The sequence below is a fragment of the Glarea lozoyensis genome (assembly GCF_000409485.1).
Source record: "Glarea lozoyensis ATCC 20868 chromosome Unknown GLAREA4, whole genome shotgun sequence".
Lineage (NCBI taxonomy): Eukaryota > Fungi > Ascomycota > Leotiomycetes > Helotiales > Helotiaceae > Glarea > Glarea lozoyensis.
In genome coordinates, this window is record NW_007360999.1 from 1,501,612 (window position 1) to 1,525,184 (window position 23,573).

At 44.3% G+C, this 23,573-nt stretch overlaps 8 protein-coding genes across 8 annotated transcripts; 7 read left to right on the plus strand and 1 right to left on the minus strand.

Annotated features, from left to right (window-relative positions):
- Positions 1-378: 378 nt before the first annotated feature.
- Positions 379-1,185, plus strand: GLAREA_09856 (uncharacterized protein; the record flags this gene model as incomplete). Its single annotated transcript, XM_008086452.1, has 2 exons — positions 379-673; positions 722-1,185. 2 exons carry the CDS (start codon positions 379-381, stop codon positions 1,183-1,185), a joined length of 759 nt encoding a protein of 252 aa, XP_008084643.1.
- Positions 1,186-2,398: 1,213 nt separating this feature from the next.
- On the plus strand, positions 2,399-3,340 carry GLAREA_09857 (uncharacterized protein; the record flags this gene model as incomplete). The annotated part of the gene is made up of 1 exon (XM_008086453.1): positions 2,399-3,340. One exon carries the CDS (start codon positions 2,399-2,401, stop codon positions 3,338-3,340), a length of 942 nt encoding a protein of 313 aa, XP_008084644.1.
- Positions 3,341-4,167: 827 nt separating this feature from the next.
- GLAREA_09858 (uncharacterized protein) lies at positions 4,168-4,581 on the plus strand (the record flags this gene model as incomplete). The annotated part of the gene is made up of 1 exon (XM_008086454.1): positions 4,168-4,581. The coding sequence occupies one exon, from the start codon at positions 4,168-4,170 to the stop codon at positions 4,579-4,581; it is 414 nt and encodes a 137-aa protein (XP_008084645.1).
- A 2,303-nt stretch (positions 4,582-6,884) lies between these two features.
- Positions 6,885-7,862, plus strand: GLAREA_09859 (Concanavalin A-like lectins/glucanase; the record flags this gene model as incomplete). Its single annotated transcript, XM_008086455.1, has 4 exons — positions 6,885-6,951; positions 7,004-7,427; positions 7,480-7,715; positions 7,780-7,862. The coding sequence occupies 4 exons, from the start codon at positions 6,885-6,887 to the stop codon at positions 7,860-7,862; spliced, it is 810 nt and encodes a 269-aa protein (XP_008084646.1).
- Positions 7,863-10,952: 3,090 nt separating this feature from the next.
- Positions 10,953-12,008, minus strand: GLAREA_09860 (uncharacterized protein; the record flags this gene model as incomplete). Its single annotated transcript, XM_008086456.1, has 3 exons — positions 10,953-11,580; positions 11,632-11,691; positions 11,938-12,008. The coding sequence occupies 3 exons, from the start codon at positions 12,006-12,008 to the stop codon at positions 10,953-10,955; spliced, it is 759 nt and encodes a 252-aa protein (XP_008084647.1).
- Positions 12,009-15,711: 3,703 nt separating this feature from the next.
- GLAREA_09861 (POZ) lies at positions 15,712-16,762 on the plus strand (the record flags this gene model as incomplete). The annotated part of the gene is made up of 3 exons (XM_008086457.1): positions 15,712-15,926; positions 15,979-16,234; positions 16,292-16,762. The coding sequence occupies 3 exons, from the start codon at positions 15,712-15,714 to the stop codon at positions 16,760-16,762; spliced, it is 942 nt and encodes a 313-aa protein (XP_008084648.1).
- Positions 16,763-17,749: 987 nt separating this feature from the next.
- On the plus strand, positions 17,750-18,214 carry GLAREA_09862 (uncharacterized protein; the record flags this gene model as incomplete). Its single annotated transcript, XM_008086458.1, has 1 exon — positions 17,750-18,214. One exon carries the CDS (start codon positions 17,750-17,752, stop codon positions 18,212-18,214), a length of 465 nt encoding a protein of 154 aa, XP_008084649.1.
- Positions 18,215-22,184: 3,970 nt separating this feature from the next.
- GLAREA_09863 (uncharacterized protein) lies at positions 22,185-22,861 on the plus strand (the record flags this gene model as incomplete). The annotated part of the gene is made up of 3 exons (XM_008086459.1): positions 22,185-22,367; positions 22,424-22,597; positions 22,652-22,861. The coding sequence occupies 3 exons, from the start codon at positions 22,185-22,187 to the stop codon at positions 22,859-22,861; spliced, it is 567 nt and encodes a 188-aa protein (XP_008084650.1).
- Positions 22,862-23,573: the final 712 nt, after the last annotated feature.

The following is a 23,573-nucleotide window of genomic DNA, read 5'->3' on the forward strand; positions in this document are numbered from 1 at the left end:
GGCTAGATATCTTTTGCCCAATTGAAAAGCTTTGTGCGACTTGAGAAGGAAACAAGCCTCCCGCAACCGCTCTCGAGGGGTGGGTGGCTGTGAAAGACGGTATGCACGGACGGGACAGCAATATAAGCCCCCCATCATCTCGACACACCTTTCCAATTTCGCCATTATCGGTCGAGTGATTGTGAAGGCATCAGGCTCTTTAGGCCGCAATGTTCCGGAACTCAAGGTAGTATTGAAACGTGATAGATGCAGACCGCAGTGAAATAAAGTCTCGACATTTTCCGTCACTTCAAAGAATCCAGCGAAAATAGGGAAACAATTCGAGACTACCATTCTTTAAATTACGACTTTCAGAGCCCTCTCAAAGACATTGACATCATGTGCTGCTTCTCACGCAGAGCTGATAGTTCCGCATGGGACAGCAACGATTATGCACCAAGGCCGAGTAAACTTCAACCATCTACAGCATCATCGCGCTGGCAAGCAAGTCTTGCTCCAAACAACGAGCCAAAGTCGATATCCCAGAAGCATGGAGGTTATCGTGAAAACACAAATGTATTCCAAACGGCTCGGCCAACTGGGCAAAACCAGCCAATCCAGCTGCAAACGCCAGCTTCGACGGTCTTCGACAACAGACAGAAGTTGATTACTCAGGGAACAGCTAGAACTCAAGGTAAATTGCCAAGAAAAGTATCATAAACTGAAGCTTACATCAGATCAGATCAAGACTATGACCCAGGAAACCAAGTAGCACGTTTCACTCCTGCACAATCAAATGACCGCAAACCATTTCGGCCCTTCGGCTCCCATCTCAGCAACCACCAACAACCTAATCCACCGCGCTGCATAACTTGTTCTTCCCCTTTAATCCACTACATCACCAACGCCTCCAACGAAAACGGCAACGCAGGCCGTCCACACTGGCAGTGTTCCTGGTGTCCGAAATTCTCCTATTTCGACGACAGTCGCGGGATTCATGAGGATAACCCGAGATGTAAATGCGGGTTAATTTCGAGATTGATGCTTGCTGGGAGAGAGGAGCGTGTGAAGAATAAGAGGCATTTGTATTATTCGTGTGCGCAGAAGAGATGCGGGTTTTGGGGTTTGTATAGGGATGAGTGGGATGAGCCGAGGGTGTTGAGGGAGGATGAGATTCATGGGTTTGTGAAGAATGGTGTTATTTAGGGAATCTGATTGAGGTTTGGGTGGGTTTGGGATGTGAGATAACTTTTAACCGGGGGAGGATATTTTGTTGATTGACTTTTTACAATTTTGTATGCTTGGTCGATTATTTCAATATAGCATGGTATATTTTGTCGATAATCAGATGCTAAAATAGATATCTTAAGTCTGTCTGAAGTCAGGTCAGGTTGAAAGCTAAACGCTCAAGTAGAGGCCATAATAATGCTTTGTTTTTGCAGAGTTAGATGGTCATCAAGCAGTCAGATGTAATTTGTGAGTCGAAGTTATTCCTAGGCATGGCTCTACACGGATGCATTAAACTTCCTTTCAAATCGCCTTAGTAATATCTCTATTAAAAGACTATACTTTTGTACTCAGCTATACTATCGTGCCTTATAATACAGTACCGATCTTATTTATCCTCTTAGGAAGAATAAATTTAAATTAACTGATATTCATGATCTTATGGACCACCGGATAAGTACTGTTGTTATTTTAACTCCGTTTCGTATTAGGCGCATAAGAAGGAGATTTAATACGTCCTTGAAGAGCATGGATAAATTCAACAAATCGTCATTATTGCACTTAATAAATGATTGTATCCAAATGGCACGATACTTCACAATCACAACTCACTCTCTGAAAAGCTGAAGTCGTCATCCCGTCTGCCCCTCATAAAACCTCACGTAAGGCTGATTCAACCTAGCAATCCGCCCACAATCTCACACCGAAAGATGGGGTAAAAATAAGCGAAATATTGAACTCTCGTCCCCATTCGCACTAGCATATCCGCTGTGTCCCCCCAAAATGTCCTCAAACGTAGTATTCTTAAGGTTGTGGCGTAAATGTATGTTGATGATAGGCGGCTCGGGTCGTGGCAGCGGGATGCACTATTCAGCTCCATCCTTCACCGGGGTGATGTGCCACCACCAGAAAACACCCCGCCGGCCGTAAGTTCCGCAAAGGGATTGTTTAAAGTTCGACTCATCGGGTGTGTAACGGTTTTGGGGTGTCGATCTTGAAGTTTTGGCTTTCACTTTGTTCTGGAAGACTTGCAAGAATCGAATACTCCTGCAACACAAAAGAAACAACAACTTAAGGTTTTCAAGATAAGAAGTCTGGAATGATGGAACAAAAGTCGATAAGAGTGATTGAGAAGCTCCCCATGCATTTTTACAACTCCCAGGAAAGCAGCGGAGGAGAAAGCTCATTCACGATGGCGAGAGAGACCCGCGAAATATCATCTTCATCCGAAACTCCACCTCCCTCGAGTATTGAATCCAATGCGACACTTTTAAGGAAGACATCGAATCTCAGCTTGGAGACACGCAAGAAGAAACCCGAAGTCGTTGATTTGACGGGTGAGGATAATCGACCATGCACACCACCGGAACAAACACCACAGGTATTTCCGGCGAGGGACTTCCTGATGATAACACAAACCCCTCAAAAGCAAAGTACAGTATTATCAGCAACTCCAGGAAGCAGCACCAACAAACGCAAATTTGACCAAGCGATCCAACCTCCAAGCGGAGTCTTCGAAAAATCAGCCACTCCACTTGACCCTGAACCCCAAACACCTAGCACAAAGAGAAGCAAGAAACCATCAACAAGAATGGGCAAAGCGATCGATATCGAAACCGGAAAAATCAGCTCTTTCAAAGACCGTCTCGACGAAGAAATGCGCGGGGCATGCGATGCGGTACCCAGATCGCCTGAGGAATCGGATGACGAATACTTTGCAAAAGTCTGGGAAGAGATATCAATGCAACGAGTGAATAATCCGTTATGTCTCAATTGCGGGAGACTGACGAAGAAATGGATAGTGAAAGCAGATAATCCGATTGGCAATGCGGGCAGGACTAGCTATCGATGCGATCGTTGTGGGAAGTGGCATGGATGGGGTGACCTGCGCGGGATCGTGGAGGGTGGACAAACGTGTTATTGTAAGGGGGATGGGAGAGATGGGAGAAAGTTGGCGAGATTGGCGGTAGCATCTGGGAGGGGGCAGAGGGAAAAGGGGACGCTGTATTGGACTTGTGCGAGGATTGGGGGTGAGTGTGAGGGTTATTATGAGGATTATACGGATTTGGAGGGGAATTTGAGGGTGCTTAGTGATGAGGAAAGGAAGAAGTGGATGGATCGGAAATTAATTTGAGATTTTAGTGGAAGATTTTAGGGAGGCGATACCAGATTCAGTAGAAGGCATTTTCCCTACGTTCCGAAAAAATTGATGTTTATATACTTTGTTCAGTGTATTTCAGATATCTCAGTATAGAGTAAGTTTCTTTATGCGGACGTATAAAACTTCCTTTTACATCGCCCGAGTACACTTTCTACTTAAACTATACTTTTATACATCGCTATACTGTATATGATTGTCATTATAGTAACAATTTCATTTATCCTCGTAGGAAGAGTAAATAAAATTTAATTCACATTAATCGTCTTATAGACCCCGGAATTAAGAAGTATTATTAAGTTTCACGTAGTTTAGCCTTAGCCACTGGAGAAGGAAATTTAATGCATTCTCGTCAAGAGTGTATAATGTACCTACTTCTCTGCTAAACAAATCACGTTTAGGAAAACTATTAAATCAGCATATATAACAGGTTCTTATTTACTGAAAGAAATTGATAAAATATGCGAAATTGTGTCAACTTGATTGAGACATCACTGTATATTGATATCCACTTGTTTTATTCCCGTCTGGTGGCTTGAGTCTAGGCTAAACGAACGACCTCGCTTCGGTTGGAACTTGGCTGCCACGTTGTCATGTCTCGGGCGCTGAGACAACAACATCATGGCTTTCATTTATCTATATGTGCCGCATCTGCTTTCGCCTTTTTGATCTCGCTTTCAAAAAGTCAGGTCAAGCGTTTGAAAATAATTACCAGCTCATCGCCTGCAACACCTGAAAATCAAACAACAGACACCACCAGCACCCTCGTACAAAGACACAAGTACATTTCGTGCCCAACAATTATGTCGTCAAGAAATGGCTCCAAAACTTCAATAGCTCCTCCAAAGTATCAATCAGAAGATGGGAGTGTCAGAGGTGAAAAGAGCAGTGGTAGTATCGAAAGTAGAAAAAGGGGGGGCGATGATATAAGCGAGCAACGAGAGAAAAGGGGTACTAGTGTAAGAGATGGAAGGGAAAAACGCGATGATAGCTCTACGATGGTGGATGATCAGGATGATAGCGATGCAAGCGACGGAAGTGAAGGCAGTGACGGAAGTTACGGGAGTGATGGCAGCGATGGAAGTGATGGCAGTGATAGGAGCGACGGAAGTAATGGAAGCAACAGAAGCGGTGAAAGCCGAGGAAGCAAAAAACCCGCCCCGAAAACGGCTCACCACAACGAAAGAACGAAAGAAAAATCCAATGGAAAGAAGTAAAAAGCAAAGCAAGTGTCAGCTTGTGAAGGATTTTGAGCCATCCAGGAACTCTACTCTGAAAAATTGTCTAAAATACCTCCATAGCCTTAGTTTGCCAGTTTTCGTGCACGCACTGTCCAAGGAAAAGGTCTAAACAAGATGTTGATGATACTATGATGGAAAAATTAATGTGTTGTTGCGGCCTTGCCACGGAGGTACTAGTCAGGATCTAAGCGAGTGAAAAGGGGGGGCTCCGACGTATTTTCAAGGTCGTACAGATTCTATGTCAAATCACCACGCTTAGTGAGATAGGAATGGAGCAGCTAGAATAATAAAGCATTATGTGCTCCCAATTCCAAGCTGGCTTTTGAATTCCAGCTTCATCTTGCATTGTTGACATCCATCCCAGGAATATCGACAAACTGCTGGAGAGTTATGGGACATCGTAAATGAGACGGCAAATTGTTAGGACGGAGTATGAAATATGTTTGCTTAAGGTTCGTCTTGTGTGAACGTGTATCTCGTGGAAGCACGTTCAATCTGAAAACGTTTCAACGCGAACATGTCGTGAAGGTCGGCCGCTGTTTCAGTCTAGGCACTCGGAAACATCTCAGAAAAGCCCCGAGACGATCCACGTTAAAGTCCACGATTCACCTACTTTGGGAGTTACATTTGTAACTCTTTTTGGTAGGGAAGTCCCGCAGATAGATCGTACAAGAAGCAGCCTCTAATTGCATTCTTCCAAGGAGATCCAGATAGATAAGTAGTTAAAACAACTCCAATAGGCACTTGTTGATCATGTCAAAAGTATTGGTCGGGATCAGACCTAACAACCTTGCAGATTACGGGGAAGAGAGGTCATGGGATTGGCAGAGCCTATGTGAAATTTTCTATAACTTTAAGACCACAATACAAATGCAATCCAAACATGAGGTGGATTATTGTATACAGTGTAGTTCATTTGGTATGCTAACCCTTAGCTCACCGTGAACAAGATAAATGCCAGACCATTCGTCTACCGAAAGATTACGTGGAACATGCAATTAAGTGCGAAGAAACGCTATCATCTTAACAGATTTCAAAGAGAATCAGAGATGGATCTAATTTCCCCAATTCCATAGACGAAATGTACCTATTTTGTCAATTTCATCGAATAAATCTCGTGTTTCGATTGCTATTCATCTTATCTACCGCGGGTTTGGTAATTTGTCGAGGTCATCTGTTCTAGGTACCTTACTCTTGATCTTTTTGGAGTTGATACTGATCTCCCGACACTATTGGTATATGTTGACCTGAAATCACGCGCAATCTTCTTTCGGCTTAGACCCATCTATTCCTGTATATATACCTCGTACGAGCTCTGTTCACTTACTCTCCTTTACACATCTCAATACATTAGTTTCTCCCTCTATTGCTCACTCTACCATTTCCCTTCCCACAAAGGTTCATAGTATACCTTGGTAACTAGGCTTTTTAGGACGAATATTGAAGATATACTTACCGACTTAAAGGCGTGCTTTAACGGCGGCGAGCTCGGACCGGCATGCGACGGAGTTCCCTTCGGGTGTTTCGCGGACCTATATCGCAGGCACTGGGTGCCAGACAATTCTTTGGTACCGAACGAAGTATATCTTCATTGGTGCGCGTACCAGTAGCATTCCTCAATATTAACCGACGGTCAACGTTTCCGCTTATGACAACTTGCCAGTCAATCTACATTAAACCACTGATTAAGCTTTCGGCATAAAGTGAATCGGAACGAATACATTGATGAAAAACCTGGGGTAATGCAGGAAGAGCTGTGTTTTGGTTCGTGAGTTGTCACTCCGGTGGATCGTCTGGCCAGGGTTTTTCAGAGCTTCGATGCACCCCAGATTTGTTGGATCGGAGAATCTCAATCAGGTGAAGATTTTAAGAGTAAAAGGACCGACAACGTGGAGTCCAGTCTTCCGACCAGTGTTGCAAATTTGGTATCGTCTAGTCATGGACTCAGTTCAGCTATCTGTATCAACAGAAGTTCCTTATTGGTGCGCCTAACTACCAAAGATGCCATTAGTCTATACCTTGGCAACCAAATGTACAACACTGATTCCGACGATCCAGATTAATGTGAGTTCTTCAGAATCACGTTCTCCGCATTTTGGGTAATTAAGGCTCGTCATTCTGACAAGCCGCATAGGCTGAGATGAACTGGATCTACATATCAGCATACATATGACGATTACTGCTTAGCTCGAACATTCATAAAGGTAGGTGATCTGCTTGCAATTAGTAGAATCACGAAAGTCAGAATCTACTCTACATTTGCATTATTGACTGACACAATGAAAGCCTTTATCCAAGTCCTCGTCGGCTTAGTATCAATTTCGGCGGCTGTTCCTACCTCCCAGCGTAAGCACTGTCCACTGCTGTTCATACGGATTAAATCTTACATTTCTCACAGCGATCGAGCAGCGAGGTACACCAACCGTCAATGAAGTGACCAAGCGCCAGCAGCAAAGCGTCAGCCTATGTTCACTTTACGCATACCACTCCGTCAACGGCTACGAAATCCTGAACAACCTATGGGGTAAAGACGCCGCGACGTCTGGTTCTCAATGCACCTACTACGATGGAACAGCCGGGAATGGCATCGCCTGGAGCAGCGACTGGGTGTGGCAGGGTGGACAAGACAATGTCAAGAGCTATCCGTACTCAGGTCGCATCTTGACGAAAGGAATCACCGTGGAGAAGGCGAAAACGATGCCGACGAGCATCCAGTGGACGTATAACACGACGAACGTGCGAGCTAATGTTGCTTATGATATTTTCACTGCGGCGGATCCGAATCATGTTAATAGCAGTGGTGATTATGAACTTATGGTTTGGTAAGATGAACCCATCCATATCACCCTGCGATAATGTTGATCATATATTTAGGCTTGCAAGATTAGGAGGCGTCTGGCCAATTTCTCAGTCCGGTGCACCTATCGCCTCAGTCACGATCAATAATTATAAATTCGATCTCTACTTTGGTTACAATGGAGCCATGAAGGTCTACAGTTTCCTGCCGCCTCAGGGAACAACGTACAATTCTTTCACTGCGGATATCAAGAATTTCTTCAAGTATCTGGCGCAGAGTCAGGGGTTCCCACAGAGTACTCAGAATCTGATTGGTATGACAATCTTTTGCGATTACAGCATTCTTTATGACGGCATGCTGATCTTTTTACCCCCTAGTTTTCCAAGTCGGCTCAGAAGCGTTTACTGGTGGACCTGCAAAGTTTCGCGTCTCTAGTTTCAGCGCTAGCGTTACCACATAAGGAGGTAAGCTTCGAAATTTGTAACAGAGCATTTGTTATGCGAAACAATTGAAGATCATTGACCAGGGGGCTGTTTAAATATCAACATAAGCACAAGATGTTCCAAATCGGACATGATCGTAGCACAAGAGGGGTTCATACAAAACTTTGACGCGAATGGCAACAGTTATAAAAATATATGTTTGAGGCTGATTCAAGATTGTACCCATTACGGCATGAATGGTATTGTCTTTCGCTCAAACTTCAGTTGTATTTCTCCATCACGTCACATGCAGAGAGAAATAAATGTTTTGTCCGAACAGAAAACATGCTGTAACAATTTTCAATGAAGAATAAGCTCACTAGCTAAAAGAACATGTTCGATTTAATATGACGAGGAGTGTAGTTTACCTTTCACAAACTTTTGAGAACCTTCATAGACACTTCTCAGTGATCATAACAATACTATAGCTATGACAAGATTACTATAATATTTTAAAGTAAGTCTAATGAATAGAGATTACAATTATTCGCTCACCATTAAGCCCACATCTTACTCAAACCACCTATTTATAATATCTCCCAAACCCCCCGCATCATCAAACAAATCTAATTAAACAATTAAGATGTTCTTGCTAACAAACTATTCTTACAACGGAAAAAATAAGCCGCAGTCGAAAAAGACATTTCCTCCGTCAGATTGGCACATTATCTCATATTTCGTCAACCGTTTTCAGCAAATCTATTCACCTCAAAGTCTACTCAAAACAAAGAGCAGCACTACATCTAAGTTGACATGCTACCTATAAAGCCCTTCTATTTATAGTATCCGGCACTCCCTCCCGTCCAGCAGCAATCACATCCGTTCCAAGTGATTCAATGCCACCGCGTTGTTAGACACGCAGTTTTCAGGGGCTAAACGAGTCAAGAAAGGCGATGTCCAAGAGTTTCAACTGACTCTAGGGGACATCACTACTCTCTGCAAGATTATATAAAAAATCAGCTAACGTTCTAAAAATCCGGTCACGTATAGCAGAGTGCGACCTCGCTTATTCGTTCACCACGACATATCAAATTCCAAAGAGTTGGTCAACTTTCATTTAAACCTAGAGGATCCTATATAAACGAACATAAATGTCTTATTAAAATATGAACCAAAAAACAACTTTTAACCCGGAACAAGATCTAGCAGCAAAACTTTCGGTCAAAAAGTGCACATCATCCTCAAAATTCACCACGTCCAATCCCTCGTTCTATCCCTTCAAACCCAAAACTCTCACCACCTCGAGCACCATCCCAAATCTCTCACCTCCCATCACTTGCCGCATCCCGTTCCGCCTTCTCCCTTTTACTCGTACAAGCAGGGCACGGCTCGACAGGTCTTCCATCCTTCACTTCAGCAGGGATATCATAGCCAGCTTCTAGATCAACGTACTCTCTCTCAATCGTCACGCACTGCGGCACACACCTTTTTGCTTGTGAGATAAAGGTGGCGTGGTTTGGGTCGGTGCAGTCGCGGAGATATCTTTTGTACTTGTCGATGCACATTTCGGCGGTGAAGAGGTGGGAGTTTGGGGTTCGGTGGTATGGTTGTTGGAGTGAAGCGGGAGTCCGATTGGAGAACTTGTAGAGGGGAAAAAGGTGCTTTATATATTTTGAAGGCTAACATCCATGAACACTAAGACTAACTTGAGTTCCATTCACACATATTTGTTGGAGAGTTATTCTGTTTGAATCCGGCTCAAGTCGGGTTGCCAGTTGGCAGACTGTGATTAATATCACGGGTTAGAAAGAGAAAGAGGATAGAAATGAGATATGAAGAAGGTTGCTTTGACTGTTTATTTGTCGGGAATCAGGGCAAATACGCTCAAGAGGTCTCTAGGGATGTTTTCAAGCCGATAGAGGCAGCTCGTGACAGCCTGAACTAGTGATAAGAATGTTAGTGTAAATGAGAAATTGTTATTACTAGTCGCTACTGATTTGAAGTGGCTTTTCTTTCAATTCATTCGGTTTGCAAATCTCGAATTTTAATGACCCTACTACCCTATAATAAAAGAAAATATTGGAATGTTGTAAGTTACAACTAAATAAAGAAGAACCCCTCTTACCCTTATAACACCAAATCTTCTTATATATCTCAACATTCCAGCAAGTGCAGGGTATACCCATTATCAAAATTCATACGAACGCTTGTCATTTGCTGACAAACTGCCTTTTTAACACTTCATTGGGGAGTTCTACACGCTGGGGTTCCAAACAACTTATAGCGATGGATCTAATAGGACTTTAAGTTACGAGCAACAAAGAGAGTAACGTGCTACTCCCCAAGAAAAGCGACGTGTTACACAGCTCTCCGTCCCGGTTTCTCATTCAAACCCTATCTAAAATCTCGTATTTAACTAACCAAACCTACCACGCTATGAAGACAAAAACCATACTCCACCCCACCGCACCACCGCCGCGTTTCCAAATCAACCAAAACATCGCATTCTGGCACATAAATCCCTCTAGACCGACTAACACTAAAGTATTCCCAGCTCTAGAACACCAGGAGTTTAGAAACGTCAAGATTTCGAGTTTGTGAGTTGTAGATCACGAGTTCTAAGCGCAGGAGGATAGAAATGTCGTTGAAGTCGTAGGTTTGATCGGTGATGAGTGGGCTGCGGTTAAGATATAAGTGTGTGTTTCGCCATTTATTTCATTGCTAGGGCTGGGAATTGAAAGGGTCTGTCTTGATGGGTGGGTTTCCTGAAATTGTGATTGATTTACGGTGGTTTTAGGTCTGGGTCTGCTGGTTTTGGAGGTCTATTGTTTTGGAGGTTATTCGATGTCTCAGCTTATTGCAGTAAATTATTTAACGTCAGAAGAGTGCTTAAGACTAAGAGAAATATGAGGTGATATAACCAGAGATGAGTTGATTTGAATTAACTTTTGACCGACTCCAGGCCGTTATATGTTTGAGAATATATATATGCCAAAATATATGATAGATGAGTACGCCGCCTATGAGATCCGAAATATGATTACCCAAACGCCTTTCACATGATTACACAAAATCTCGCTTCCACATTACCACATAAAATCAAGTCCGACCCATCTCAACTCTGCAGTCTAGCTCCCCCCACCATACGGTGTAACCAAATCAATACTCCTCGGTCTATGACCATACGGCCCCGGATTTCTCGGCGGCAACGGCCGATCCATTCCCATCCCACCTACATTCGCATACGCCACACCATTCGACGTCCCATAACTACGACCATATGAATATAAATCCTCTCTACTCCTCCCCGAGCTCTGACTAGCCGTATATGTGGTCCCCGAATACGAGTTCCCGGGTGTTTGGTATGCGGTTTGTGTGGTTTTCGACGTGGTGAAGGGCATGTAGTTGAAGATTGCGGACGAGGTGCGGGAGATGGAGGAGGGTGGGGATTCGGGTTCGTGGCGGGGGAGAGCGGTTGCGAGACTGCGGAGGGAGTGGAGGGCAGAGGGGGGGTTGTATGTATGTGAGGCTTGGGATGGGGGTGAAGGCGTGTAGGTTGGGTGGGATTGGTAGGATGAGGAGGGGTATGGATCCGAGTTGAAGTAGGAGCGTGGTCGGGATTGGGTGGGTGAGAAACGGGGGATTATGTCGGGGCCTTCGGTTGAAGAGGATGGCATTGGATAGGGCGATGGTGGTGGTGAGGAGGGTGCGAAGTATGGGGATGGTTGTGAGGATTGGGTATCATGTATGCGGCAGCTATTTTGGGAGTTAATTAACGGATCGCACTACACGGTGAGGATGGCTTACGCTTCTGAGCAATACAGGAACGTATTGTTGCTTGCCTGGAATTCTTTTTCGCATGACATACTGCAGAAGATTTGTCAGTTACTGATGGTAAGTTACATGGTACAATATGCACCCCACACTCTCCCGACTCCCCAGTATGGGGGTCGTAGGAAGGAAAAAGGAATCACATCATCAGTGAACGGGATTCGGTTCCTGGGGAACCCCGCCATCTGACTTGCAGGAAGACGAGATGATGGGTGGAAAAAGGAAGGAAAGTGGAATTGGTACGTACCAGAATTGCGGGAAACCCTCTCCGCTGTCTCTTACAGCATCGTCACGCTCTCTTTCTCTGGTGCTCGAGCGTCCATATCCATTGCTCGACGACGACTTTGTGACATGTTGCGGGGTATTTCTTCTGCTCAGAGACGGTCTAGAGGACTTTCGATCGGACACTGCGTATTCCTTTCCCGACTTCCTCCTCGTGTGATGCTTCTTCTCAGAAGTACGTGGTGATAATGGCGGAGGGGAGGATGCCGTGTTGTATTGGGTATGAATTGGTGGGGGGCGTGATTGAGCCAGTTTGGCGGTTGCTATACACTCGACTGAGTGACAGTTTCTGATCTATTTGTCGAAACAAGATTCCAGCAGAAAATAAATATTGGAAGGAGGTTGAACTTTTTGGGTTGAGGTGTTGGAGGTTATACGAGATATCCGAAGTTGGAATGGCGCCTTGTGAACCTCTGTAGCGCGTGACGGTTGGTGCTGATGTGATAAATGATTAAATTGAAGAGTTTCTGTGGGTTGGCGCAAACGTCGTCGTGACGACTGACAAGCAAGTGTTGTGACTCTTTTTCTAAGGCCTCGGGTTCCGGTGTATTGATTGCGATAACGGATGCAATCTACTAGCTGGTCGTGATGCAAGTGCACGATGTAAATATAAGTGGACTTCGGGGATTCGACGAAATGTTGTGATGGAGGGTGGGCTCGCTGGCTTATTATATGTAATGGTTGTCCGACTGCGGAGAGTGAGATGCTTCTTGTAAGGCGCAGACTACTGTATCGTGAAAATGATGGTGTCGATGTCAAAGTGGGTTGAGTTGTTATCTGGATGCAGCGACGGTTCGACGCTTCGGAGGAATTATATCGATATGATAGTGGAGCGGGGGGGCTGTTTGGGGCGGGTACAGCTGATCAACGCTGATCTGAACGACTAAAGAGACGAATAGTGAATGAGATGCGGATTTCAGATGCAAATAGACAAGTCTTGGTCGTGATGATGGACGATTGAAACACCTTAACACCTTGAGGAACACAAAATGCGGGATGCTCAGACTCTTTTGTAGATCTGAAGACGATGGCGTTATGGAGGAATTGAGGGTCCAGCTCGCACTCGCAGTAGTCGGTTGACGGCCGCACGGTGGCAGTAGTCTCCGTTTTGGTCGCTGCTAGACGTTCTGCTAGGCGGTTTGAGGGACGATGGCGTGCTGAGACAGCTAAAACTAGCTAAAGGATGAGTCGACACAGTGCTCGGTAGACGAATTTGGATTAAATATTGCACACCTAATACTGTACTTTCATGGATGAATTGATCGTAAATTGCGCCTTGTTTGAAAGAGATGAGTTGATCAAATGCTGCAAGTACCTATATAGCTTGTTGGTGCGATGCATAGAGGGGTATTCGAGGGGTACGAGCTCCAATTGACGTGCTCAGGATTTGCAACCTTCTCGATATATCTCGTAACAGTATGCAGTGGATATGCACTGGACAAAGCCAACTCTACAGTAACACGGCTCCTCTGATTATATATGACTCTTCACCTCCTTCAAATTGCATCACTTTGATCCATCTTATTCGTACCTTTCACGCATGCCACGACCGGTCCAGAAACTCCTCCACTCTGGTATCTCACCGGGTGTTCTCACCACGCATCATCCATCAAATCCGACTGCACCACCTGTGCAGTCCCCTCCACTTCGTTCGGGAAACGGAAGAGCCCTCACGACGAACCAAACACAGCACCCCCTCGACACCTGGTGGGCTACGACAACGTTCCAGAACATGCATCTCCAATTTAAAAAAGGTCAAACCCCCCACCACCACGACGCGGACGCTGGCACCGTCCGCGAGCGACTGCAATATGATATCTTGCTCGAACCCCCACATCCAGGACCTCAGAGACATTGAGTGAGCACATCATCGAGTCAGCATGGCTTTCTGCAACTCGTGCCCTCTGCACACGCATCACCATACCATTCGAGCCACAACGTGCCAAAACGACATACGCAACTTGTTCGCGTCGTTTACGAGGCAGGACTATTCCTATTCAGCAATCCCGAAAGTATATTTCATCTGCCGGTGTCTGAATCACTCGGAGGCATTATTTTGAAAATACCTCGCATAATAGTCCTCTCCTGCTCACCTCCACGTTCCGATTTTCGAGATACCCGCCGGAGCATTTTCGCCAATCGATTTCACGACGCCCTTTTCAACTCAACCAACAACCTTGATAGTTTAAATCCACATGACGAGTATGGGAATCAGGCAAGCAATACCAACAACAAACCAACAATAATACCCCACAACTCAGGAACAGCATACGCCACATCGTCACGGTTACCCCTCTATTTCTATTCTTCGACCCTTATTTCTATCTTCTTCAACCCTTAATCCCATCCCATCCTTATCATCAACACCTGCATTTATATCCCCATCCATCCACATCCACACCCACAGCGGTTACACACGGCTCCCGGCTCATCATCCCTTCCAGTACTTCTCAAGCGATATCTTCCTCCCACACCATCCTCGGAACCGAGCAGCACAAGTAAGGTACCCGTGGGGGGCTTTCCATCCCCCTTGATAAGGTTCAGCCCTTCTCTTCTTCGAGCAGCTTCATTTGTATTGACCCGGTATTCAACCGGATAACCTAGATCCCCCACTATGGATGCGAGATGGGATTGTAATTACCACTCTGTGATGAGAATGATGAAATGGCTTTGTGAGAAGGATAGGATAATTTCAAAAGAAAAGGGTACATTGAGTGTTGTGGGTTATGTTGCCATGCTGACGATTTAAACAAGCTTGGTAAGTGCAGGCAGGAGGATACACACGTGATTTATTCGCATGCCTAAGACGTGACTTTTATGGAACATTCAAAAGGTTTACGATAGCAACCCGTCAATTAGGCAACCGTCAATAATAAAGAAAACGGCATAGTACCTGCGATAGTGAACCATATACCTTCAAAATGAATACACATCATGTGATCAGCGACGACATTCAATTTGTCCAACCCCAAAAAAATACACCACCCTATCTACTTTGGCTAGAAGAAAATCAACTTTGGAACACTTTACGGTATTACTAGTAGGTTCAACGAGCGTTTCAATTGCGAATGAGGGTTTTCATCTGACCGGTTAACCGCCTGATAATCCAAAAACGCCTTCTGTTAATCCAAATTCTAACAGTAAAATTAGGTTTATGTATCTTACTACATGTAGATGTCAAATTTAGAGACTGCTGATACTGCTTTTAGTAGCTAGATTTTCATTCGTGGCTTGTACTGCCATTCGTGGCCTACTGTCACTTATGGCTTATACTGCCGAAAATGGCCGATACTATCGTCTGCAGCTCAAGCTACCTTTAATGGCCTATACCGCTTTTAATAACTTACACTACTGTTTGTGGCTATACTGCGGCTTATAGCTTGTATCGCCATTTCTGGCTCATCCAGCCGCTTATGGCTTATTGCCGTTGATAGCTTAAACTGCCAAAAATGGCTTATTATACTGTTGAAAATAGCTTACACTACTAATAATGTAAGTTTCTCTCTGCTAAGTTGTCTGCTGCCTGATTTAATTTACTGACTTTAATAAATGGTGATGTTTGCTTCTCCGCTAGAAAAGAATTTAAGAATGTTGACAATTCACCAATCCTTTGTCACTTCGTACGCGGAGAAAATATATCCTTCCACAATCCAAATTTCCAACCACGGTCTGCAATAACTTCTTCACCTCCCACATGAAATCGTCCGCGTCTCACATCTTCACCCCAATCACGCGAATCGATCACCACCTACACGGTAAACAATAAACAGCACCATGGCCCAACCCCAGCGACCTCACCACCATCACCATCGCATCCCAGAAAAATTCGAAAACCCATCAACTCCCAAGATGTCAACCTCACCAGGCTCAGTATCGAATTCCGAGCACACACCCTCCGAATCCTCCCAGCAAGTCTCAACCGTGATGTCCACACCACCAATATACATCGCCTCGCCAATCCCGCAAACCTCAACACCAGGTCTCCACGCGTACGTCCCGCTTTCTCTTCCCACTCACGCAGGATCTGACTAAGAATCACAGGTCCCTCCTCACGGGCAAATTCTCAGACCTCACCATCACCCACGGCACCACGACCTGGTCCGCGCACAAAGTCATCATATGCGCTCAATCGCCGTATCTGGAAGCTGAGATCGCCGAGTGTATCGTAAGTCGAGCTTCTCTATCTCAGTCCGCAAGTCCAGAGGAGGAGGAGAAAGATCTAGACGGGCGTGCGAGAATGGAACTTCGACGAGCCAGGATGCCACGGTGTTGGAACGCGCCGCCGAGGTCTCGTGCTGTCAGTTTTTTTCATTTTTGCATTTCGAAATTGGATGGGCGCTGATTGAGGATGTAGGAACCAGCGGTTTTGGATCTTTCGGATGATCCACTAGATGCTGTCACGCAGGTGATAACCTATCTGTATACCGCAACATACACACTCCCTCCCTCACCCCCGCGTCAAGCACTGGAAACAAATATCGCCATCCACACACTCGCAGGAAAATACCGCATCCCATCCCTCCAAGCCTTCGCAGCCGCGCAGTTTAAATTCGTGATGAACACGGAGCTGAAAGATATCGATATCTTTTTCGAACTCGTTAAAGTTATATACGCGGAGGAAGGGGATGGGGCAACGGAACTCAGGGAAGCGGTCGTAGAAGCTGCGGTTACGGAGATGGATATGCTGTTAGTGGAGGGTCGGATGAGGTTCTTTGCGGCGCTGAGCGCGAATTGGACGTTTTTGGGGGATGTGCTGGGGGTGATGAGGGAGAGGGGGAAGGGGGAGGAGGAGAGGGTTGGGTTCTTGTGTGAGGGGTGTGGGTAGGAGGGGGAGGAGGGGGAGGAGGTTAATCGGGTGGTTGTGGAGTGTAGAGGGTGTGGGTGTGTGAGGGAGTTTGGGTTTGAGTAGACTGGTGAGGTGATGGTGTAATTTAGAAGAGGAGGGAAATCTTTTGGGGTGGGTTATGTGAGAGTTGGGCTTTTGGTTGATGGTACTGTTGATACGATACTAGGGTTGTGTATGTAGTAGGATTTAGGGAGTTGGGATACGAATACATTTGATCTTACGACTGCACTTTGTTCCTGGAATGTAGAATAACGGGAAGCAAGTGACGGATATGTAAATAGCGCTGGCCAGTCACTGACAAACTCCGCTGACTTTAACTTTGGACAAGAAGAGTTGATGAGTGGTATCCACCACCGTTCCTAGTCTTTCAAAATATGATGTCCCACAGAAGCTGCTGAGACATCCCGAACCCTTCTGCAACATATCATGAGCAAGTTTCAATATCAAATCATAAAGTCATTTCATATCCAGTGACCCCTGAGCTTGACTTCTGAGTAGCTTCATTACTGCAGCCAAATGAAACAACAGTCAATTAGACAAGGGCTCAGAAGCTGACTGGAACCTCAAAGGAAGTTCAATTTGATTCGTGATATGTGTAGACCCGATTCATTGTTTTGTGAGTTCTGCCAGACTCGTGTATTGAGAGGATCCGAGCTGTGACTGATATTTCAACCTTGAATATTCATATTCGGTCAGCGTCTGGGTATAAAAGCTGCGCGGCCGTCTGGTTTGAGCTTTTCTTTTCACGTTATTTTATAAGGCGTCTTCTCGGACCTGAAGTCTTCTTATTGTCCACATCTAAATCTAAATCTCATTCTGGATATACGGATTTAAAATATAAGAACAAACTAGTATCCGCTCACTTCTTCACACTTATTCTCAATCAAACTTAGCTGTATTCTACTATAAACCAACAACTACGTCAACCTTCCTTCGCAATCAGAAAACCTAGCACCAACCATCAACATGTGCCAAGAATTCATCGAGAAGTTCCCAGGTTGCCCAAACGAAGAGCACTACAAACATCAGGGCTGGGCACCATGTAAAGACGCGCTTAGAAAGAAAGTTGAAACACCCTGCCTCAGAGAAAACGAACCTGGGAAACCGGAAAAATACGACAAGGACAAGGTTATGAAAAAGCCCTTGATTACAGTGAGACTAGAAAGGTGTGAGGAATGCGAAAGAGATAAGCGTGAAGCGGCGGAGGAGGCAAAGAAAGACGCAGAGATGCAGGAGGCATTTGAGAAGATGCGTGACAGTGGAAACCGAGTTGGCGGGGATGTGCCGGCACAGGGTATGTTGACTACAGAGGAGCGCCGTCGACGTGAAACCATGGAACAGGGTGGTGGAGATATGTCGCAGCAGGGTATGTTGACTACTGAGCAACGTCGTCAGCTTGAGGCGAAGAAAAAGGGCGAGGCGAGTAAGTAGAGCTGTCGGAGTCACTACGACTAAGACTGTGTTGTTGAAAGGCTAGAGGAAATGGTGTCGTGTTTGTTGGGAGGGTCTGAGTGATCTTGTGATCTGAGCGAGTGTATCAGATGATGGGACTTTTTTTTTTTTTTATGTTAGCTAGGAAGATATACTAGTACGATATTTGGACGACGTCCTCTAGGTTTGAGCGTTAGTGAGGATCTAGTTACACGTGTTAATATAACATTTTACAGGATGGGTTTAGAAAAAGGATAATGAAATCGTTACTTTTGACTGATTCTTTGACAACAATTCCCAGGAATACAGTCAGTAGATGTGTGCGATCCTGTGAGGCTCAGGAGTAGGGATTTGACTGATTATTTCCAGAAGAATGCGGTATAACCCAGGAAGCATGTTGTTTGGTGGGCATAAAAAGCCCTTCCAATGCGTCGAATGGCCTTATTCTTACCAATGAAAAGATTGCAATAGGTAATATAGGAATGTTGTGAGTTAGAGTGAACAAAGATTACTCCTTGATACTCATTTGATATAATGCTGTTAGATATAGCTTCACATTCCATTAATTCTGAAAGACCAGATCATGAAATAACTTGAGAGATATAAAGTCCTATCCTTTTCACATACGATATGGACTTAAAAGAATCACCTGCAATCCTGCAACTGATAGAACATACCGTTTTAAGCCATCAACCACCTATCATCCCACCATGTGTCAAGAACTCGTCTACAAATACCGACCCTGCCCAGAGTCCAACCACTTCATTCACAAAGCCTGGATTTCCTGCAAACACGCTCAAAAGCACAATTTATCAGCTCCTTGCAACGACTGGGACAACATGACTGCAGACCGTATGAAGGACTACTCGCTGACTAGTTGCGAGCAATGTGATCAGGCGAGCCAAAATAACAGATCCAGAGATTGGAGAGGGAGGATAGGAAGTTGTCGGATCGCATAGAAAAGGCAGAGGAAGAGCAGGATGAGATTGAAGAGAGGATTATGATGGAGAAGGGATCATCAAGTTGATTTCGTTGTTGGGGCGATGGGAATGAGTGAGGAATTCGAGTAGCGTATGTGGAGGGACGGTCTTTTTGAAATATTTGAAATTGTGATGTATTTTGATAGGTTACAATACATTCATTTGGAAGATTGAAAGTTGGATACTATAACCAGACAATGAATTTATTGGCTCTGGTAACATGGACTTTTTGTCGCGTGCCATCAACAGTATCTCGCTTTCGGTCCTCCAATTTTAACGATGAGAACTTCGTTAAATAACAACCGCTGTAAAGTTCATCTGCAGCCTCATAGAAGTTCGTGGATCAATGTGTGGCATTGTGTGCAGCGGCTATAATTTATTATTTGGACGGAGAAGGAGGCAGGCCATGTGGCTTAGCTTGTGTGCGTCTCTCAGCCACTTCAATGACACGCAAACAACAGTTGAAAGTTTCTCAGAACAGACTTTTGAATAATTGAGTGGTTAACGGAGATCTAATGGGTGATCTTGGAAAACTCTTTGGCGGTTAAACCAAGTTTAGAGTATGTTGACTGAGGATTCAACGAATTGTCTGTGTTCTCAAGTGTCAAATGACGGTTGGAAGTGTTATAGTTTTCCAACGGGCTCTACCACTACAAGTAAAAAATGTTATTCTAGAGAGGATCAGGTGTATAATACCCCTAACAATTGCAACATAGTCATGGAATCAGTGGGTATATGAATCTCCTTCTGCTCTGTCAAATCTCCATTTCACTTTCCTTCATCATCAGCCATCAACACCCCCCAAAGAACAGCATTCCAAATTTTCTTACAAACGCACTCGATTTAATTCACCTCAAAACCGCCCTACCTTAAACTAGCCTCACATCAGAACCTCAAATCCAGCGCTATTTCATCATGTGTAAACGAAATTACTATTTGTACAAAGATTGCAAAAGAAGAGATGACCCACAACACCGATATGAATCAACCGATAAGCGAGATCTCACTATGTGTGGGGGAATACCATTCAAAAGTGTACCATGTCTGTGGTATGAGATAAAGTGGGTTGAAGGCCCATCGAGTACTCTACATGTCGGGAATGTGGGCAGGAAGCATTGAGAGAGAAAAGGGAAAAAGAAGAAGAAGAGAAGAAGTGAGAAGTGGAACTATTCGGTGGGGCTGAACTTGAAACATGGTCTGCAAAGATTCAGCATTAGAAGGGATTTTTGGTGGTAAATGAGGGGAAATATGACAACAGTAGTAGTATAACAGGAGATAACATGTTGTTCTGACAAATAACTATGTTATCCTGAGAACTTCGAGTACAATATTGAAGCGTTTTGAAGATTAGGTCACATTCTCTCCTTCCATAGCCAGTCAAAAATTCTATCTTTTCTAGCTCTAATTGCTGAGATTCAAGACGCACAAACCCAGAACAGCGACATCATCCTGGCTTCCGACGCTCGATCGCCCTCAGAACGACCAAATGGTGGAACTGGTGCTTTTCAAATCAGCAACCCGCCTACCTATATCCCAGCCCCTCACCGGGTATTGAAATTGTACATACATAAAATTGCAAAGGAGCGTAAAGGTGAGCATGTGGGGAAAATTCTGTCTATGGTCAAAAACATTATGGAATACGTAGATGGTGACGGATTGTTGAATGAGCAGAGCCTTGAACCTTAGAACCCTGGCTGTAATGTATCCAAAACGCGTTCCACCAGCCTTTCAAATGTGTTTGATAGTGAATTGAGCTTAGTTGGTAGGGGTTTTGCGAATAAAAAGAAACTTGCCAATGATAGAAGTAATTGGGCCTAGAGTACGTATCCTTTTTTCCGTTTTTGAATATATGTGAGATTACTTTGGGGTTTCTAATGAACACTAGAGATATTTGTCCAGAAACTATGAGCGGAAATTGGTTGTCAAGAGTTTCGGGATCAGAATGGGGGGCTAAGAGAGACTTTGTCGGATTTTGGGCGAGTGGAGTAGAGAGAATTCTGGTGGGGTTCTATTTGTTAGGAGTAAGGGAAGGCGATATCTTTAGGAGTTGTTTTGTTAACTTATATGAAAGCATTGAAATCTCTATCAGAACCCCAGTGCCTAGAGCAACATTTAAAACTGAAATAGGCAACATTGGAATTATCTAGACTTGAAGGGTACTGAAAACAATGCTTACAAAGAAGGAATCCCACGACAGATCCCTATATTCGGTTGTTTCGAATTAGATTTCCCATAAAGACACATCAGCCTTTCATCATCATTCGCATCCCGACACGGATCACAGTTTTGTACAGACTTTTGCTGTCTATTGTGCTCATTAACATGGCATCTCCTGAGCCTCTCAATATCTTAAGTGCCCAAAGTGAATTCTAGGAACCACTGTCTGTTAAGATTGAAAACCTGTGAATGATTAGTCCTGCACCTAACAGTTTCTTGCCAAAAATAATCTCCTCTAAAAATACCAAGGCAGAAAGTTGGAGTCTAATACTAAAAATAACTAGATTCAAATAAAGTGAATGCCAGGGGGCAAGGCCTTGGAGTCTCGCTATTTACTATCGTAGGCCAAAGGAAATAGATGTTGTCAAGTCACAGCCCTCATTTCACATCACAAATTTATAATCTCCGCACATTAATTGCTTGATTTTTTGAGCAAGATACCAACAAATTAACTTCATTCACTATTAAATGGGAAGAAAGGTCATCTGATAGCACCATTATGTCGAATATTAATCACAGCGATTGCAAGCAGATATCCTTAGCATCTATACCTCCTTGATCTCGAATATCATTCACAGCAACTGTACGTAGAATTTCGTAGCCTCGATACCCACAATTTTGTTCTTCTTCAAGTGTATAAAAGGAGCAACTCCCTCCTAGTTCTTCCATTTTCTTTCCTCCTTCCTCCATCGCCAACCGTCTTTTCTTTTCATCTTCCACCAAACAGCCAGTCAAGCTCTGAATTATTCCAACCTTCGCTTAACAAAGTCAAAATGCAACTTCTAACCTACGTCTTCGGTTTTTTGAGTGTTCTCACACTCGTCTCTGCATCCCCTTTCCCAGTGGCCGAAACAGTCGAGGATTATTCCGACCTGCCATATCCAGTCTCTGAAGCTATCTTTGATCCAAATGGTGTCTCGGACGTTAACAACGCTACCATCGAACGCCGTAACAAGGTGAGACTGAATTTTCTGCATTCAAAGTCTATTACAGAGAGCTAACGTGGAAATAGGCGGAAACCTACTGCTGCAAGAATATCCGACAGCCATGGAACTACGCTTGGTACAAGTGTGGTCAATTTGCTTCCATTGCTCTAGCACAAACGCAGGGAGTTGTTAGAGTAGAAGCTAAATCATGTGCCCGCATAATGTGTTGGGGTGAGGCCGATATCTGGCTATGCAACGATGTAAGTTCTTCATTCCTGATTTTGCTCAACTGTCCTTTGACTGACTTGTACGAGGGTCCTCACCGTATTAGCCCTAACGCCAACTACATTTCCAGTTATGCTGGGGATCTCCTTAAGGATTGTACCGACGTGAATGGAAGCGGAGGTCACTTTACACGTGGCCAAAAATTCGATACTGACCTGTACAATGTTATCTTGAGACGTGGCACTCAGGGCTGTCTTGCTGGCCTTGGATTTGATTGTGGTAGAATCTCCCACTGGTAAACGCTGAGGCCTTTCATCACTGTAACATGGTTTTTGGAGTTTCTCGCTTCATTCATGATGACAGGATTGGCGCACGAGTCACTCTCAATCTCTGAACTAGTTACATGAAATGAAATTAATTATGATTCCAAAACTGGCTATGTATTCTTGGTTTCGACTTTTTGCAAGCGCTATTAAGTGCATGTGTCTTCAAATCCGAGTGAAATGTAACGTTCTTGTAATACGGGCAGATTCTAAGTTAATTAAGCGACAAATATCACTTAAACTCTGAAGTGAATGCAGGAGTTTTTAGAAAAAGATTTGCATTCTGAATTGAAAAAGTCGATACTTCAACTCATGTTTTAGTCCTAGCTAATGTGGATTTTGAATCAGCTTGCTGCAGAGGTATTCAGTCCATAAAACGACAACTGTCAAGAATTCTTCCGTTGCTTCGGGCTCGCTACTTTTTATATTATCTGCTATACCACTTCTTACTAATATCTAAGAACTTGAAGTAACCACTCAATGATTCCTTACTCCAGATAATGAAGTTCTTTCAATGAGAGTGATACAAACTTAGCTCCGCCACTGATCTACCATTTCCTGATCATTAACTCACTCATTTTTACATACTAGATACACACCAGCTATTGAAATCATGCGAATGAAAAGTTTCGAAGGAGTCAGAGCTAACATCTGGCGAGCCGTCTGATAGCGGTCAAGACTACAATTC